The sequence below is a fragment of the Monopterus albus genome, unplaced genomic scaffold (assembly GCF_001952655.1).
Source record: "Monopterus albus unplaced genomic scaffold, M_albus_1.0 scaffold87.1, whole genome shotgun sequence".
Taxonomy (NCBI): Eukaryota; Metazoa; Chordata; class Actinopteri; order Synbranchiformes; family Synbranchidae; genus Monopterus; species Monopterus albus.
This window is the reverse complement of record NW_018127967.1, coordinates 88,832-108,871: the sequence shown is the minus strand read 5'-3', so window position 1 is coordinate 108,871 and position 20,040 is coordinate 88,832. Positions and strand designations below refer to the sequence as shown.

Below are 20,040 nucleotides of genomic sequence, written 5' to 3'. Positions count from 1 at the left end.
GATGCGGGACATGACACGGTCATGTAGTCAGTTTGTAATTTGGTCATCAACAAAAGTAGACCACAATGTTTGAAAAACACCTCCACCAAAGCACAAATCCCGCCTTCGTGTGACTTGTCCGAGTGTAGTTTGGCATCTTCTTCTCCTCGTTGTGGTACGCCAAGCAGTGGGATGGGGAGGGGGTAAGATACCGAAAAAGTTTAACCGGCCTAGGGGTTACTAAAAAAAAAAAAAAGATATTTTTCTTTGAGTGTGACTCACTTTGTTAGATCATAAAAAAGTGCTACCGACTCCAGCATTGTCTTGTATATACTTTATATACACTGTACAAATGTGAATGTCAATTGTACAAAAACCACCTGATTTATTATTTAGCAAGAGACTTTTCAATGTGTGTGTGTGTGTGTGTGTGTGTGTGTGTGTGCACACGTGTATTTCCTGCTACGTGGGGACTTCTTCCTGACTCCATACCAACTCATGAGGACCCATTTCACGGTGGGGACCTAAATTGAGGTCCCCATGGGCAAGAAATTGAATTTTAGGGTGGCAACATGGTTTAGGGTTAGGATGAGGTTAGGGTTAGGTTAAGGTTGGGTTAGGGGAACTCTGTTGCCAAAGGCAACAGAGTTCAGTAAGTAGTGGTTCTGGTTAAGGTTAGTCTACAGGAAATGCATGTAAGTCAATGTAAAGTCCCCATGGACTACAAAACAAACTGTGTGTGACACAAGCTTATGTCCAGATGTTATTTAGCTACAATAGTTAGGCTTTGTTACCAGCTGGTTAGAGACATCAGCATGGTCCTTCCTGGTCATCCCCTCACCGATAGCGGACTTCATCAGACGGGACAGTGAGGGCAGCACATTGATGGGTGGGTAGATCTGAAAAGCAAGTAAAAACTGATTAGATTATCAAGGTACAATGTGAACTGCTAATCACTCTTTTAGTATTGCTATAAAGAACAATGTAGTTACAGAAACAGCTTTTTCTTAGTCCAAATCTTAGTGCAGAGTCTATATAGATTCATATTAACTTTGTCATACATATAAATAAATAAAAAGATAAGCTCTCCCAGAGGACTGCATTCTGAGTTTCCTTTCACTCTCTGCTGGTATTTTAAATGAGGACCAATAATTATAGAATGGTGTAGCTAACAATCTATGGCATAATTAAAGAAAGATTATGAAAAGTTAAATAGTGCACAAGACAAAGTCCTGTGGCTTCTGAAACCTGGGTGAAATCTCAGATTTTCCAATACTAGGATCAAATGCCAATATATGCCAATGTTTTTGACAAATTGAAAAATAGGGCTGCATGTTGATATAAAAGTAATAGGCCTATGTGTTTCTCATCTCGTCAAATTTAACAGCCAAAAGTTCATTATGATCAATGGATTTCACTTTATCAAAAGTTTTATCCAACGAGGTATAAGCTCATGAACTTTCAGTCCTTTACCCTGCGTCAAAAATGAATCTTCTGTTTCACATATTTAAAGGAAAGAAAAAAGTCTTTGTCTCCAACTTCCAAGTCTGAACGCAAAATGCTTGAGTCTGAGTCCAAGTCAACAGTGCACAAGTCCAAGTTGAGTCAAGAGTCTTGAAAATCAGAACTGCCACACTATCGGGCAGGTTACCACCACCTGCTGATCAGTGGAACAGTGTAACACCATTGGTAGCACTATGTATCGCACCACCTGCGTAAATAAAGTAAACACATGCACATTTGATATGAGAGGGGTTTAAATAAATACTCTGATGATGCAGAAGCTTAAGCATATTTAATTCCAGTCTTGTATGCATGATGGACAGTGGCCCTCTTGTTTTTCAGGCACAATGCTTACCCAACAGCTGGCCAGAGGTGGTTTAACTTTGTCTTCTTTGGGGATGGCTTTGATTTGAATGTTGACTGGGCTATTTGGTAGCGCCCAAGTGGGAAAACATTTTCCCCTTGTTAAATGACCATAACCACAGATGCTTGCATTTGACAGCTCTAGACTCTGCAGTGAAGCTTGTATATGCAATATATATTTAAGTGTGTCCAAACTTTTGACTTGCAGTGTTTATGTGAAGGCACATGGAATAACCAGCACAGCATGTAGCAATTTTGAATAAAAGCTACTGTAACACTGGGACCAGGTAACCCGAGAATGTCAACCCGTTCTTAGTTCCCCAAGTGTGACAATGTTGCTGCAAAGAAATGGCTTCAGAAAAGGACTGATGAATACCTGTCTGTTGTGCAGCTGTCTATCAACGTAGACCTGGCCCTCTGTGATGTATCCAGTCAGATCAGGAATGGGATGAGTGATGTCTGTTAGACACAGTAATTATTTAATCACAACATATCAAACAAATCTTGTCTCTTTCTTGCATTTAAACACTGCACTACAATTAATATAAACGCTACATATAGTGCCTTGGTTGAGCTTACAATCAGTGATTGAGGCACTATTCAAATCCCTAACTGATTTGCAGGCATTAAAACAAATGTCACACATAGAAGAGAAATTTGTGTAAGCTTCCCGGTTTAAAGACCTTTACTCTAAATCAGGAGCCCGAGAGCCCTTTGGAACACCAGCAGTGTTTAGTAAAAGCCGACACAATCACCTCCCTGCAATGCTGTAATGGGGGACTTCTGTTCAACTAGATAGGAGTAGGCTCTTCATACGTGTTGCTATGGTAACTGCAGGCATCAAAAATGTCTGCTCTGTCCATTTCACATGCCTACTGCAGTAATTCAAACAATGACTTGGAGAGAGTTAGGAATTTAAGGACAGAAAACAGAACACTGGACAGCAACGCCTCGACGGCCAGGCACCTCCTCTCGGGCAGCAGAAACCTAAAGATGGAGGGTGGCGGGTGAGTAAGGGGGCAACAAGATACAGGTAAGAAGAAGCCAAAAGATTCAAAACTGTTAGCACAGTTACAATTTATTTTCATTCCCTTTTCTTTTCCTTTGCTGCTTTTCTCCCAGATTTTCAGAAAGTTTGAGAAAATGTTGAATTTGCATGAAAGAATCCCCCCCCATTAGAGGGTCTAGTGAAATTCAAAACAAACTGACACCATAACCTCTGTGCATGTCCTGCAACAACGCAAGCATTGGATGTCTGGTTGCAACAAACTGTGCATTAAAAGCAGCCTCTAGTCTGAACCTAGCATTACCTGAATAATGAGTAAATCTGTCAGTAGAACACCCTGGTTACTGCTAATGGGACACAAAGAGCACTAACACTGCACAAAGCTCGAATTACTGCACACTTAAAATTATTAGTTCAATACAAAGGTAAAATATGACCTTGCTAGGTTGCTAAAGTTACCAAAACAAACACATTGGCTTTAGATGCCAACACATCCAGAAGGGAGAACACCATGTCTGAATCTGAGACCTGTGGCTCCTTTTAACTCTTGATATCTCCAATAACCAAACAGATGTTAACCCTCATTTTTGCTGTTAATTTGTCCCACTCTCTCCATGCACAGAAAACGCACCTTCTTCGGTCTGATAGGCGCTGTTTTGGACTTTTGACTGATGAGAGTTCCTACCTTGGCTCAGTGTGCAAAATGACTACCCATGGTTCAAAAACACTTCTTACAACCTTCACTAGGTGGCAGGTGGGGCTAGTTTGCAGACTGTGTTTTGAAAACAGTTTAGAAAAGATGAAATAACAACAGAAGCACTGTAGGCAACAGAGTGTTATGTAGGGGCGTAGTATAGCTGAGATGTCCTATCCCATTTAAACTTGATTAATCAGACAATTTGGTAAAATCTTAGTGAATGCACCTTTAATAACGAGACTCAATCTGACAGTTTTAACCCCCTACTGTTCTGTAAACAAAGACAGAAAGATCTACTAAAAGGGAGGTAACAGTGGTGTGGTGGTAGAGCAGTCGTCTCCCAACCAGAAGGTTGAAGGTTTGAATCTCAGTGCCGGCAATCCACATGTCAAAGTGTCCTTGGGCAAGACACTGAACCCCCCCGTTGCCCCCAATGGTTAGAGCCATCGGTTGAGGTGGCGCTGCAGATGGCTGCCATCAGTTCTGTACTGGAAACAAATTCCTTGTGTGTAACATACTTGGCCAATAAAGGTGATTATTATTATCCTAAAAAACAATTTACTTTTGGGGAGTCAAGTGATGCTAAAACCCTTCAATGTCTTTCAGTCTTTCAGAAGAGGCAGACAGCTGGTTGGAAATATGGCTATTCTGCTTTCAGGCCTTCTACAAAAATGACCAAAAGCAAATCCTTGTTCCCAGAGTCAAGTGAATTCAGAGCAAGCAGGAAAGAAAATGCATCCCATTCTTCTTTAGATTCAAAGGTTGACAGGCAGGCTAAACACTTGTGAACTGTAGATTCAATGCAAAACTAAACCTTCAAGCATCAATGAGAACAGAAGTTAAATGTTAATGTCCTCCTGGCTCTTTGTACATGCTGAAATACTCATCAATCTGCCAGAGTCTTATCTGACAATTGGTGCAGCGTGCATGTGCCAAGGTTATGGACAGCAAATGTGGGATGGGAAAACACACATGCACTATTTAAAAACCTGCACTGTGTTGCCAGCATATTGAGACAGCAAACTGTACAACATAAAAGGATTATTACAGGGAGGCAAAAGAGTGAGTCAAGAGGACCTTCCTCCTCACCACAAGGAAAAAGGAGGCCAGTGGGTGGAGGGGCAGGGAGGAGGACCATTTCCTTTTAAAGCCAAGCAGACCATAATGAAGTTAAGGTATTTCCTACAGGAATGAAGGACACATTATCCTCCCTTTCATCAAGACTTTTGTGAGTCTATCACCTTTGTGCTAATGCTCTACACTATTTATACTGTTGCATTATGCCACACAGTTTGTTGCTTCTGGTGCTGCAGAGGATTCAGTATACATACACTATACCCTGAAAATATTACTGAATATACTGGACATGTAGTAAGTCTACAGTATTAAAAAAGCTGAACAGTGACAATAAGACAATAAATAGCACAAAATGAGTGTAAAAGTCATGTATCACTGAACTAAAGTGACCACTAAGAAAAAATCTTGAAATATAGGAAAAACCACAATTCATGCTTTGTGGTTTTGCTATATTTGCTATATGAGGTTCGTGGTTGTATGCCTCTGCCAACCAGTCAAATTCATGGTAATCTGACAGGCAGACATGAGGATACAGTGACCTCGATCTTTGACCTGTGACCACCAAAATCTAATAGTTTCATCCTCAAGTCAAAGTGGACATTTACACCAAATTTGTCAAAGTTCCCTCAAGGTGTTTTTAAGATATCGTGTTCACAATAAAGGACTGGAAGGACATGAGGTCAGTGTGACCTCGACCTCTGACCACCAAAATCTAATCACTTTATCCTCGAGTCCAAGCAGTGTATCAAGGTATCCTCAAGGCATTCCAGAGATAATGCATTCCCAAGAATCGGCCAGATGGACGTGCAGACAGATGATCCAGAAATATACAGCCTACAACGACGACACATATCCTGAAGTTTATTTTGACTCAAATACCCAGCGGAGTTAACGCACAGAATGTGCATTAGTCTGCTGATGAATATATCACAACTAATGCACAATTTCTTCCTGTTTGAGCAATGCTTAATAAAAACTATTAACCAGCTGTTTTAATATATTACTTAGCCTTTAAAAAAATGAAATTATTTATTTGTGAGCCACATTTAAAGATTTACATCCTTTCTAAAGCTCCATTCACATTACAGGCCTTAATGCTTAATTTTGACCTTGTTGCTAGATCCAATCTTTTTGTGTTGACGGTTCACATTCATGTTTGTAAGTGACATGTCCAGCTCTGATTTGAATACCACTGAGTTCCTAAACTGCCATGTATGTACAGGTTTAACTGAAGCGTGAGCTGCACATGTACATCTGTGTCTGTGTTATTGTGCCGTTTTATTTTTTACACTGATCTAATGTATTCTATTTTAGTTATTTATTGTGATTTTATTCTGCCATATAAAGTACTTTGGTCAACTGGATGTTGTTTTTAAAGTGCTAAATAAATTAAATTGATTTGATTTGATGTACAAGAACAACAACATAATTTGCATGAGAGTCAAAATGTGCAATTTCATCAAAAAACTGCCCTGTTACAATATGATCCTTCCATTGAGGTTTGATCATTAGTTTCTCCAAAAAATGTCAAACAGATGTTAAACGTCTTCATCTCAACACTGACCCCTGTCACTGTGTTTACGTGTACCACCCTGAGAGCAGCAGGCACTGAACGATGACAACAGGCCGTATGTGCCAAGGAGTGAAACATGAGAGAGAGAGAAAAAAAAAAACACCACCACATCAATTCCACACTGACTGTTCTGACAGCAATTGTATGGTCAAATAACAGATATGAATGGGATCTAGGACCACATAAGGAAGTGGCCCAGGTCCAGTCTGAATAAGTCTGAGCTGATTTGAGTCATTTTAAGTACCAGTGGGCTTGAGGACTATGGTAGGGAAGTTAGAGTACTAAGAGTCAAACTAATAAATAGTTGGTTTTTGTGTTTTAAAGAAATTTGTTGACCTTAGGAAAAATATTTTTATAAAGATATATCTTTTAATCCTTTCAGAAGCAGTAAAAGTAATTACAAGAACCTAAACTATCAAGTGTTAAAATGAGAAACCTTAACAGCTCAGGGCCCGTATTCATAAAGCACCCTAAGTCCAAAGAGTTGTTCCTTGTGATGAAATTCTAACAAAATTCTTAGAATTGTGATGTTTTCTAATGATTTCCCTTAAGTTAAGACTAAACACTAGTAATGATGAAAGTTATTAACAAAGCATCTCAGTCTCTAAGGAGGCACCGAAGGTGAAAACTGTTGAGTAGAGAGGAGGACTTTTAAGAGCCTCAAGAGTTTCATAAGCAGAGGATAAAAAGATGGAAAAACAAAGAAATACAAGAAATATTCTCCAAACGCCAAACAACAGTCAATCACAGGCTACAGATAAGACTGTACATTGATGATGGTTATGGTTCATCTCATTAGAGATGTGCTTGCATCCCCTACCCAATGCAATAATGCCATAAAGCAAGAAATGAAAGTGATCACAACATTACAATGCAACAATTGAAAAATGAAACAGCCCTGTCACAACCTCCCATCAGCAGCAGAGTAATCACAGACTCTTACAGCGCTTTCACATCTCCTATTGTGACATATTACATTTCATTTCCACTGTAGGTTCCCACCTTGCAGACCCATGGAGATAGCTGGCTCCTGGGTGTTTGTGTAGCTGATGGGACACAAATACCATCAGAAAATGAAAACCCTTTGAACCAGTTTTCTCCCATTAAGTGAATAACTAATAAAAAAATACCAGCATTGTAAATAAACCTAAGTAATTAAATATAGCAACTACTAGTAATTGCCAGGGCTAGTGGGGCCCAGCTCCTCCTTCAACAGAGCTGGCTCACTGAGACACGTGATTAGCTGAAATGTTGAGCCGAGGGAACATCCTTATATTCGGCAGCAGTCACTATTTATTTGTACATTTATAGCAGCAAAATTTGAAAATGAAGCATCTCACTTGGTTTTATCATGATTGGTTTAAAATAATGCCTAGGACCAAGGGCTCCATGTTAACACCACACTGCCACCATGAGCACAGTACCCTGGTCATGTGGGAGAAGACAGTGACCACCGGTTGGATTTACTGATCTTGGAGCTACTTGACAGGGAGTGATGTTTCCACTACTCAGTGGGACTTAATGGTAAGTTTAAAAATAATAATAATAATAATAATAAAAACATCACACGTTGTGTGTCTGTTAATACCTTGTTTGTGTAACAGAGAGAATTGTTGTAAGGAGACTTGGTACTTATATATTCACCCTCTTCCAACAAAAACAAAAAAAAGTCAGATGGTGCATGTGAAACTGTCAACAGTCTAGCCAACATGTCTAAGATAGGTGAGCTGGTAGTCGTACCTCTCTCAGGGCCTCAGCATAGGAGCTCATGTCAGTCAGGATGACCAGCACATGCTTCTCACACTGGTAAGCCAAGTACTCTGCTGTAGTCAGCGCCAGACGAGGAGTGATGATACGCTCGATGCTGATTGATTACAGAAACAAAAAGAGAAAGTGATTTTAATGTACACAAAAAGATTTGCAGCTGTTTACTACAGTAGCCCTTCACAGCAAAGGCAAAATTAGTCAAGAGATTGGCCCAACATTTTACATTCGTAAACATCATCTCTGCTTTTACATACAGTACTGAAATCATTTCTGACTCAATCTTACGTGGGGTCATTGGCCAGGTTCAGGAAAAGGCAGACGTTGTCCATGGAGCCATTCTCCTCAAAATCAGACTTGAAGAAACGAGCAGTTTCCATATTGACCTAAGAAACAAATGTTAATGTTAGTGATACTGAGGGACCTTAGGTGAAAGATCTGAAATTGTTTTGATAGAACATTAAATATAAGTATTTTAAGACATGAAATATGTATGATCTGCAATATACTGTCACCGGTTAAGTCAAACTTATGTAATTCCTCTAATGATAAATCAGTATAATAAAAATATACATTAAATGTGTTGGCTTAGTTTCCCACCAGAAAGAAAGCTAAAAGGTGTTGACAGTGTGTGGGGGTCCCTTTATGAACCAGGTAAAGGGATATGGATGGATTGTACAGAGAATCAGAATGAATATTAATATTTACTGTAAGCCATGCAGACTGAGTTAATATATATTTTGAAAAGCTGAAAAAAATAAAACATACACATTTGAAATTGGGCATAAAGACTTGGATTACTGTTATGAGAAGCAGTTCTAATAAATTTATATATTTTTATGTTATCACAGACAGATACAGTAGACTCACATTGTATACTGATGCAACCATTGTGTGTCCTAAGTTTCATTTTCTAAAGACTATATTTATGTAAAGCTGTATACTCACAGTTCATTGTTCTTCAAAACAAATACATGCTTGCAAAAAATAAACGAAACACCAATATATAAGATTACAGTCTTTATGTATCTATTACAAAAGAGGTTTTCAAGGGGTTTGAGCCTATTTTACATAATTTGCATTAAAATTGCCTTGCTTGGTATTCATGACAACTCAGTCAAATCTGAACACACCGTCACAATACACATATTTTCAGGATATTTCTGTGATGTGTTTTATGTGTTAGTGAAATGTTGGCCCATGTTAAAATCTTTAAATAGTACATTTTTGGGAGGCGGAAGAAGAAGAAGAACCACTACTGTGGATCAAGAGGCATTCGAGCTGTGCAGTGTTACAAAAAACATTCAACATCTTACATTTACTAAACAAAAGGTTCCATGTTTAAGCTTATCTGCCATTAAACAGGTGAACTGCTTTTACAGTCTGGCTTTGTCCTTTTAAGAAATTCATATCCATGTGCTGACTTGTACAAATCCCTATTTTCAACTGTCCTGCTAGACTTAAACAATGGGATGTGAGCAGGTAAAGAAGTAGAGGAGGGAAGCATTACCATTTAGCAAGTGAAGCAAGTGTGTGTGTGTGTGTGTGTTTGCTATAGGTCAACCTGTCACAAATGGGATATTCCAGGCGAGGAGTAGCAGAGGAGGAGAGAACTTGATACTGTAGTACTGACAGTGTTAAAGGACCTGTTGAATTAGTAACCTGCCTGCATGGCCTGGGGATTTGCTCAGAGGTGCAGAAATAATAAGAGGGACTTAAAGGTTAAATCGCCTAGTGAATAAAACACAGAGAGCAGGGTGGGAGAGGAGGGACAAAGTGTCACGATAGGGTTAAGAGGGGGATTAGAGTCACAGATGGGGGAAATAAAGGTGTCCACTGAATGCTTCAGTCTGTCAGCTTACACCCATGGCTGCGAAGACAATGGCAAAGTTCTCAGAACTGTAGTCCGTCACATCCTTGGACTTCTGTACCAGTCCAGCTTGACGACAGATCTGGGCAGCAATCTGGGAGCAAGAAAACACACAAGAGAGTCGCATAAGTCTGTTAGGCAACATTGAGGAAGTGGTTTAAAGAAGCTTTTGAAATGGGAATACAGAACGGGAAAACACTTCTGAAAGTAGTGGCCCGTCAACAATTCATAAGTATTGGTTCACACTGAAGGTGCAACTCTAGAAATACCTCACAAGTATATGGTTTCATCTGTTAAAAAGGACTCAGCGGTGTCCTAAAACATCTGGGCACTAGTTTTGAGGAGATGTTACTGAAACAGAAGGAAATAGTGCATCTGCTGTGAATTACTTTAAGAACTGATGTAATCCAGATTTGGTCCTCTAACAAATATCTGAGAGGACAGGGTGGTGTATGCGAGACAGAGTCAAAATAAACTCCAGTGTGTGATGTCATGGCAACAAAGAACCATGCAATACTGCAACAATGGAACTTTGGACACAGAGAAAGAAGATATGTCCGGATCGCAATACAGTCTGTGTTTAAGAAAACTGATCTTAATTTAAAAGTCAAACTAATGATTTACATTTTCAACGGGAACCACTGGGCCTGGAACCAGGGTAGGAACCAGTCCACTTACAGTGTAATTTAGAAAACACTTATTAGATCACTTCATTGTTGGTTTTAGTCTTTTCATGGGATTAACAGTAAGATAATTATAGAATATCACCATACATGTTAAAAAGGCAATCCATCTAGTCATTAATTATTTAATGCATTTGTTGATCAATAAACCACAACCAATTTGTCTAAAGACACTTAGACTACGTTCACACTGCAGGTCTTAATGCTCAGATCGAATTTTTTGCCGAAATTTTTGTGCTGTTGTTCACACTGTCATTTAAATGCGACTGCCATCTGTCTCATGTGTGAACGGTATACGGCCCTGAGGTGACCCGCATGCGCAGAAGAGGACGTGACGTCAGACGCAGCATACTGTGTTTGTGAAAATAAAATGGATGCGGCTCATGATAGCATGTGCGTAGCGATGTACCAGTTAATGTGCAATTGAAATAAAGAAATAATAAGAAGAACATCAAGAAAGAGGAGAGCACAAATATTGCTTATGGCCTCGCCTCCTCCAGCGTAGAATTGTGACGTCTGTCGCATTTCAATGACATAAAAATCGCATGAAATGCGACATGGCCGTTCAGACTGAAGTCGCATTGCAAAACATCGGATATGTATCTGATTTACGACCACATATTATAGTAGCCTGGGCCGGATTTGAAAAAAATCGGATTTGTGCTGTTCACACTGTCATAAGGAAATTGGATATGGGTCACATTTGGGCAAAAAGATCGGATTTGAGTCACTTCAGCCTGCAGTGTGAACGTGGTCTAATACATTAAGCAAAAGGAGATGCGCATTAATTGGAGGAATGAAAATGCAATTACATGCTTGTCATGCAATGTCATGGCTTCTGTGTTGATCTAGTCCGTGCATCTGTCAGGGGCCTGGGCCACAGAGGAACCACCACATGAACGACCTCTGTGACATTTGAATTCTCTACAGGGTACAATAGTTCCACTACAGTATTGGACTCATGCATTAGCACAACAGGGAGTGAGATAAGCTACCTTAAAGAAAAGGCCAACAGAGAGTAAGTGTCCAGTTATTACCAAATTTCATTTTTCATTATACAAATTTTAACGGTCCTATTCATATACAAAAAACCTAGATTTACTTTTTTTTTTAATTCTTTAATTTTTACTTGCATTTGGATCAAATACAATGATGGAGTGGGATAAAAAAAAATAACATTCACAAGCTTTAAACACAACCTTGTTCACTGTGTCAAGGTGCTCTATTTGTGGCTGCAATAAACACTTAAAAATAAGGTTTCAGTGTATATTAAAATATCTCCTAAAATACACAAAGCAATACAATGCTGTTACTGCCTGGCAATGGTTTTGTATTGTGAGAAGGTTAACAGTATTAAATGTTGTCCCTGAGCACTGATGTGTAAAGGAGTGTAGGAGTGAAGACATAGTATACAGGGGTCAACACTGGATTCTGAATTCCCTTTTTTAACTGAAGAGCATCAAAAACAGCCAATGGACTGTCACTCAAGAAAACTCAATTGTGCTGGAGTGCTTCAGCAGATTAAAATCAATCAATATTGTATAACACATATAATACAACAAGGTTGTCTTTGTGGCCATTGTTTATTTCATTTTTGCCTTGGAACATTTCAGAGAGGTCCTCCTTAAATTTGTGTATTCTGACAATCTAGCTGGAAATAATAGATCACACTTGTTTTGCAAGTATGACCTGATCTTCATTAATTTAATCTCCACTTAGCCACAATAAACCTGTTGGCTCTGTCATTATGGTTAAAATAGACACTACAGCAAAGGCCAGAACACAGTGAATTTTTAAATTTTGCTTTTTTTAAGACCATAAACAGACAAAATGCAATTTTTATCTTTTTTTTTTAATGCTTAATGTTTTACTTCATGTGAACTTTTATACAATATGAGATATTAGGTACTGTATGTAGAACACATTTATGTAGGACACCTGAAACATAAAATTCTATTGTGAGGCATTAAAAACCCTTAAAAACTGTCACATGACATTGCTCTGAATGATCCAATGTTGACCTAAATGACTAATGATGATAAATAGAATCCACCTGTGTGTAATCAAGTCTCCGTATAAATGCACCTGCACTGTGATAGTCTCAGAGGTCTGTTTAAAGCGCAGAGAGCATCATGAAGAACAAGGAACACACCAGGCAGGTCCGAGATACTGTTGTGGAGAAGTTTAAAGCCGGATTTGGATACAAAAAGATTTCCCAAGCTTTAAACATCCCAAGGAGCACTGTGCAAGTGATAATATTGAAATGGAAGGAGTATCAGACCACTGCAAATCTACCAAGACCTGGCCGTCCCTCTAAACTTTCAGCTCATACAAGGAGAAGACTGATCAGAGATGCAGCCAAGAGGCCCATGATCACTCTGGATGAACTGCAGAGATCTACAGCTGAGGTGGGAGACTCTGTCCATAGGACAACAATCAGTCGTATACTGCACAAATCTGGCCTTTATGGAAGAGTGGCAAGAAGAAAGCCATTTCTTAAAGATATCCATAAAAAGTGTCGTTTAAAGTTTGCCACAAGCCACCTGGGAGACGCACCAAACATGTGGAAGAAGGTGCTCTGGTCAGATGAAACCAAAATCGAACTTTTTGGCAACAATGCAAAACGTTATGTTTGGCGTAAAAGCAACACAGCTCATCACCCTGAACACACCATCCCCACTGTCAAACATGGTGGTGGCAGCATCATGGTTTGGGCCTGCTTTCTTCAGCAGGGACAGGGAAGATGGTTAAAATTGATGGGAAGATGGATGGAGCCAAATACAGGACCATTCTGGATGGAAACCTGATGGAGTCTGCAAAAGACCTGAGACTGGGACGGAGATTTGTCTTCCAACAAGACAATGATCCAAAACATAAAGCAAAATCTACAATGGAATGGTTCACAAATAAACATATCCAGGTGTTAGAATGGCCAAGTCAAAGTCCAGACCTGAATCCAATCGAGAATCTGTGGAACGAACTGAAAACTGCTGTTCACAAACGCTCTCCATCCAATCTCACTGAGCTCGAGCTGTTTTGCAGGAGGAATGGGCAAAAATTTCAGTCTCTTGATGTGCAAAACTGATAGAGACATACCCCAAGCGACTTACAGCTGTAATCGCAGCAAAAGGTGGCGCTACAAAGTATTAACTTAAGGGGGCTGAATAATTTTGCACGCCCAGTTTTTCAGTTTTTTATTTGTTAAAAACGTTTGAAATATCCAATAAATTTCGTTCCACTTCATGATTGTGTCCCACTTGTTGTTGATTCTTCACAAAAAATTACAGTTTTATATCTTTATGTTTGAAGCCTGAAATGTGGCAAAAGGTCGCAAAGTTCAAGGGGGCCGAATACTTTCGCAAGGCACTGTAGCTGACACATATGACCTGACTCATAACACTAAATAACAAAGCATTTCTCTTTAGATTTCAGCACTCCACATGGCATACTTTTTTCAATTTCCAGATCCAGACAGTGGATCGAGTGAAAAAGCAAACAGGAAAGTCAATGGGAGGTGAAAGCTGTTTCTAGTTGCTTAAAACACACTGAAAGCCTCTGTGCCGGAAATTTCTTTTATGCTCAACATACTTGGCGATTAAAGCTGATTTTGATTCTGCTAATTTACTTAGCTTGGCCCCACCTTTTAGAAGGTGTGTTTTCTGGTTTTCTTTTCTTTTCGAACTCACTGATCAGTTATAATATTCCCATGTCAGGTCTGCCAAAAATTTCATTTCTGACTCAGAAAGCCAGTCCACGTTTAGCAAAAAATGTCACAACAACCAAGATGTTTTTCAAAACATCAGTCCAGTATGTAGCTACATTCTGATATAAACTGTTTTTTTTTCCAACTTTTTGTCAATTTGTCCATGGCTTGTTTTTTTTTAATGTGACACAAAATGGCCTTTCTATGACTATTGCTGTTTCTGTGCTCAGCCAATCAATCTTTGACATGGCACCATTCACTATAGCCAGTTTCAAAAGAGGACTGACTGTGGCCATCACCCAAAAGGCAGCAAGTAAAAACAAGGACAGAGCCAGTAGAAATGGGATAAAGCAGCCATTCCTGTGGCACATACTCACCATTTAGGAGCAGTCTTTGAAAGTAAGCTTAAAATCATTTCTCATTTTGGTGATTATTTAAGGCTTTGGAAATTAGCATCCTTGTTCTGGCATATTTTGGCCCCTGACAAGCCCAGTATTTGTGGGTGGCCTCATCCAGCAGTCCCTATTGAGCAGGATCTCAGGAGCGGTTATGTCCACTTCATTTGCAGTGCTAGCTGAACTAGCTGTAGCCTCAGCTAGCTGCACACACTCACTTTTGGCCACATTCATCTCAGCATCATCTCCATCTTTATCCTCATCCATTGAGATTTAAATGTCTGATCAACTTTGGAATTTTTCAAGGCACTCCCAGTCGTGTTGCTCCTCCTTTTTTTAATGTCCCACTGCTGTAATGTATGTTTTCTGCCATCATGATGTTTAGATAACTGATGGTGATTGATGGGGTTGAAGTCTGACACTTTATGGGTGTCCAGTGGGAGTGCTTTAAACCATTCAAAGCAAAGTAATGGTAAATGGACTGTATTTTATATAGCGCTTTCTCACAGTTTGTTGCACTGGCCAAAGCACTTTACAGAAGATCATACACCATTCACCCATTCACACACAACATTCACACACCGATGACGAAAGGCTGCCATGCACCGGCGCTAGTCAAGCCACCGGGAGCAATTCGGGGTTCAGTGTCTTGCTCAGGGACACTTAGGCATGCGGGGAGACCGGGAGTCGAACCACCAACTTCCTGATCACGAGACGACTGCCCTACCTCATGAGACAATATCAAGGCAGACAGGAAAATATACATGTTATAATAGCTAAGAGAAGGGAGCATTTATGTCATAAATATTGTATTTGACCAAACTTAAAATTTGGGACCCTGTCTTTCCAGGGGTCTAGAGTCTGGAGGAAGGGTGGAGAAGCTCATAGCCCAAGTTGCTTGAAGTCCAGTGTTAAGTTTCCACAGTCTGTGATGATTTTGGGTGCAATACCATCTGCTGGTGTTGGTCCACTGTGGTTTTTGCTAACCATAGTCGCTGCACCCATTTACCAAGACATTTTAGAGCACTTCGTGCTTCCTTCTGCTGACCAGCTTTTTAAAGATGCTGATTTCATTTTTTAGCAAGATCTGGTGCCTGCCCACACTGCCAAAAGCACCAAAAGTTGGTTAAATGGCCATGATGTTGATGTGCTTGACTGGCCAGCAAACTCACCAGACCTGAACCCCATAGAGAATCTATGGGGTATTGTCAAGAGGAAAATGAGAAATGAGAGACCAACAAATGCAGATGAGCTGAAGGCCACTGTCAAAGAAACCTGGGCTTCCATACCACCTCAGCAGTGCCACAGACTGATCACCTCCATGCCACACCGAATTGGGGCAGTAATTAAAGCAAAGGGAGCCCCTACCAAGTATTGAGTACATATACAGTAAATGAACATACTTTCCAGAAGGCCAGCAATTCACTAAAAATGTTAAGTTATAGGTCTTATGAGGTATTCTAATTTATTGAGATAGTGAATTGGTGGGTTTTTGTTAAATGTGAACAAAATCATCACAGTTAAAAAACCCAACGGCTTAAACTACTTCAGTCTGTGTGTACTGAATTTATATAATACACGAGTTTCACTATTTGAGTTGAATTACTGAAATAAATGGACTTTTCCACGATATTCTAATTTATTGAGCTGCACCTGTATATTAAGTCTTATTCTCATTTAAATAAAAAAAATTCTGAGCAAGCCAAATCTTGATATCCCGAATACAGTCATACAGTGGAGTAAATGCATGTGGGTCGGATAATACCAGTGGCATATAAATCTGAATGTCATCCGCGTAAAAATGAAAATGAACATTATGCCTGGATATAATTGACGCCAATGGTGACATATATAAAGAGAAAAGTAAAGGTGCCAAGGTCGACCCTTATAGGATGCCAGAGGTAAGATGGGCTGTATCAGAGGAAAAATCACCAATAATGACAAAAAAAGTTCTATTTCTCAAGAAAGAATTAAAACCGTGCCCCTCAGCCCAACAAGGTGTTCCAGTGTAAATAATAAAACTTCATGGTCAACAGTATCAAATGCTGCCGATAAGTCTAGTAAAGCTAAAATAACAGGGCACTTGGCGTCAAGAGCCATGGCGATGTCATTATGCACCCTCAGCAAAGCAGACTCTGTACTATGGCGGGCCTTAAAACCTGACTGAAATTTGTCAGCAATGCCCAAACGATCTAGGTGAGACTGCGATCTAAGTTCCCACAACTGCAGAAGGGGCCAAGAAGGAGAAACTACACATCCAGAACTCCCTTAAAAGGCTTGTGGATACCCCAAGTGGGCCTTCACCAAAGCAAGGAAGAGGCCCAACACCAACAGGGAGAAACCAGAAACAAGAGGGGATAACACTGTCATCCCTTATGTGGCTGGGTTAACAGAGAAGTTTAAAAAAAGGATCTTTCACAACCACAATATCCCAGTCAACTTTAAGCCAGGGAACACCCTGCGGCAAAGACTGGTTCACCTGAAGGACAAAACACCCAGACATAAACAGAGTAATGTGGTTTATGCAGTGTAGTCAGGAGTGTAACGACTTGTACATTGATGAAACTAAACATTGTACATTGGTGCACAAATGCATGGCCAACCCCAGTGGACCAGAATCAGCAGTCCACCTCCAACTGAAGGACAAAGGACATTCTTTTGAGGACAGTGAAGTCCAGATCCTCTCCAGAGAACATCGCTGGTTTGAGAGAGGAATTAAGGAAGCTATTCTTGTCCAACTAGAACACCCCTCACTAAATACGGGTGGTGGACTAAGACACAACTTGTCTTCCATCAACAGTCCTGTTTTGAGATCTCTGCCAAAACATGCCCACCAGGACAATAGGCGTCGGTCGACAGGGGACGATTCAAAGACAGGTAGCAACGCTCATGGATACTGGGCTATAACGACTCAGTCTTTAGGGGACATTGTTGGCCTTCAAAGGACTGAAACACCACAGAGGGGGATAAATATCTCCGGCTCAACACCAGTCAGTCAGAACTGATGAAGCCTCTTGGATGAGAGGTGAAACGTCTTCGACCTAAAAACGTAGTCCAGTTGATTTTTCTAAGTTTGTTCAACTTACTATGACCTGGATGACTGAGAATCTGCACGGACAACCTACACTGCATTTTGTAAGCATGCTTTGTTTTTATTATTATTATATTAATTTTTTTTCTTCAAAACTTGTAGAGTTCAGCCTCAGCTGACACACACTTCAGGACATTTATCAAATATAACTCCTCTGGGGCCACTAAAGGCTAAACCTTTCCTACTTTTGCAACAGCACTCCCCAGCAAATTCTGAGTAAAATGAGTGGAGTCCACCTTTAACTAAGAATTTACTAAACAAACAAAGAACACAACTACTCATTTATTGGCACATAAAACCATTCAGATATTAAGTTGGAAGCCTTTCTTTTACTTTAATATCAACCATTAATTTCTGTCATTTTCATTTTTATATTGGTGAACACATGATTCTAATCTCCTGATATTCAGAAACTATTCTCAGGATGCAGGTAATAGAGCATCAGAGGATTTTTTTTGTGCAACTCTATTGAAATAAACATGTTTGGCGGCCTCACCTCATTGTGGGGCAGTCCAGCAGCTGAAAAAATCGGGATCTTCTGTCCTCTGGCGATGCTGTTCATACCATCAATGGCTGAAATGCCAGTCTGGATCATCTCCTCAGGGTAGATACGGCACTGAGGATTGATGGGCTGACCTAGAAAACACACACACCCTGTTTCAACTAGGGACCCCAACAAAAACAATAACACCCTTTCCTGTTCATCAAAAAAAAAGAGGAAACCGCTTACAATATAACGATGCAATAACATAATGATTCAATGCAATAACTGTATGAAGCATTTAATGTTTAATTGTTGGTGACCAATGTCAATTGATTTCATTGTTAATTTGTGAGGACTAGTGATGCACCGACCGCTCTCACACCTCTTAACCCCTGAAGCTCCACACCCATCAAGTAACCATAACAATTTAGAACATAATAACATGCCAAGTGAAGGATCACTACAGTATATATATATAAACATGCTAGTTGGTCTAACGTCTGAGCTCCAAATGTCTGTGGTAAAACTTAGACTTGGTATGTCCGTGGTAATGAGCTTGTGGACGTGTTTTGCAACTCGGTCATACATTTCAGGTAGACATTTTTCTGCAAAATAGCATCTGCTTGGCAGTGTATAACGCAGTTCAATATGTTGTATGAGCCTACAAAATCCAATGTCCTCCACGACAGAAAAGGGCTGGTCGTCTAAGCCAATGAATTCCGTTACTTTCTCAGTTTGGGACCATCATCTGCAAATTTCTTAGTTTTTTCAAAGAATGTGGCGACCGAGGGTATTTGTGATGTAGTTGGGGCAATTTTAACCAATGTTGTTTTGCGGTACTCCTCATATTCAATTGGATGTCGTGTTTTCAGGTGGTGTATCAAACCTGTTGTCGAAAGGTTCTTTGGCACCGTACCTCCTCTTGATATTTTCGCAGAACAAATGTTGCATATTGCAACTTTGGTGTCCTCACCTGAAACTTCGAAATGCTTCCATACAGCTGAAATGCTTTGTCGTTGATGGGGAGACGCGCGATATAACAGCTCCAGCATGAGTGAAACTTAACCTGTGCTGGGCGGGGCATTTTCGGCGTGTTTTTTTTATTCCGGCTCGAAATAGAAATGGCCTTTTCGGTGGCCGAAAGTTCGGTGCACCCCTAGTGAGGACATATACACATGTGTATATACACAGTTCCTGGGAACAGACTTTGCGCCTTGATGGCAGCATGTCTCTCTAAAATCCCAATATATCCTCCACATCATTGGTACCTTCACACATAAGCATTCACCCATGCCATGGGCACTAATGCACCCCCATACTATCACAGATGGTGACTTTTGCACCTTTCGCTGATCAGTCTGGATGGTCTTTCGGATGGGGCGGCGCCCTGGCGTCAGTTTTTAAAAACAGTTTTAAATGTCAGCAGCTCACAGTGGACTCCTACTCCACTTTCGAGCTACAGCTATTTGTGATAGAGCTCTCTTATCCTCTGCTGTGTGCAGTGGTTTATCATCCTCCTAAATTCAACAAGGGTTTTATTCAGGAGTTTTCTGACCTCTTGGGTTTTATCCTGCCAAAGTTTGATAAGCTTTTAATACTTGGTGATTTTAACATTCACATCTGTTGTCCTGATGACCCATTGGCCAAAGACTTTTTAAATATTATTGACTCTTCTAATCTCACTCAGTCGGTGCATGGACCTACACATGAGCTCGGACACACACTGGACCTTGTGATCTATCATGGACTGCCTGTTTCCATTACAGAAATATGTGACTCAGTTTTCAGATCACTTGCCTGTTTTATTCAATGTTGCTGCCCTGTCACCGGTAGACAACCCTTTTATTCCTGC

At 40.1% G+C, this 20,040-nt stretch overlaps 1 protein-coding gene across 1 annotated transcript in view; it reads right to left on the bottom strand.

The window, feature by feature from the left end:
* atp6v1ba (ATPase, H+ transporting, lysosomal, V1 subunit B, member a) overlaps nucleotides 1-20,040 on the bottom strand; it is a 51,442-nt gene that overhangs the window by 6,548 nt on the left and 24,854 nt on the right. The window contains 7 exon segments of the mRNA XM_020607554.1: nucleotides 774-878; nucleotides 2,222-2,396; nucleotides 2,783-2,832; nucleotides 7,939-8,062; nucleotides 8,251-8,348; nucleotides 9,825-9,926; nucleotides 18,201-18,340. Coding sequence (XP_020463210.1) covers nucleotides 774-878; nucleotides 2,222-2,396; nucleotides 2,783-2,832; nucleotides 7,939-8,062; nucleotides 8,251-8,348; nucleotides 9,825-9,926; nucleotides 18,201-18,340 — 794 coding nt within the window.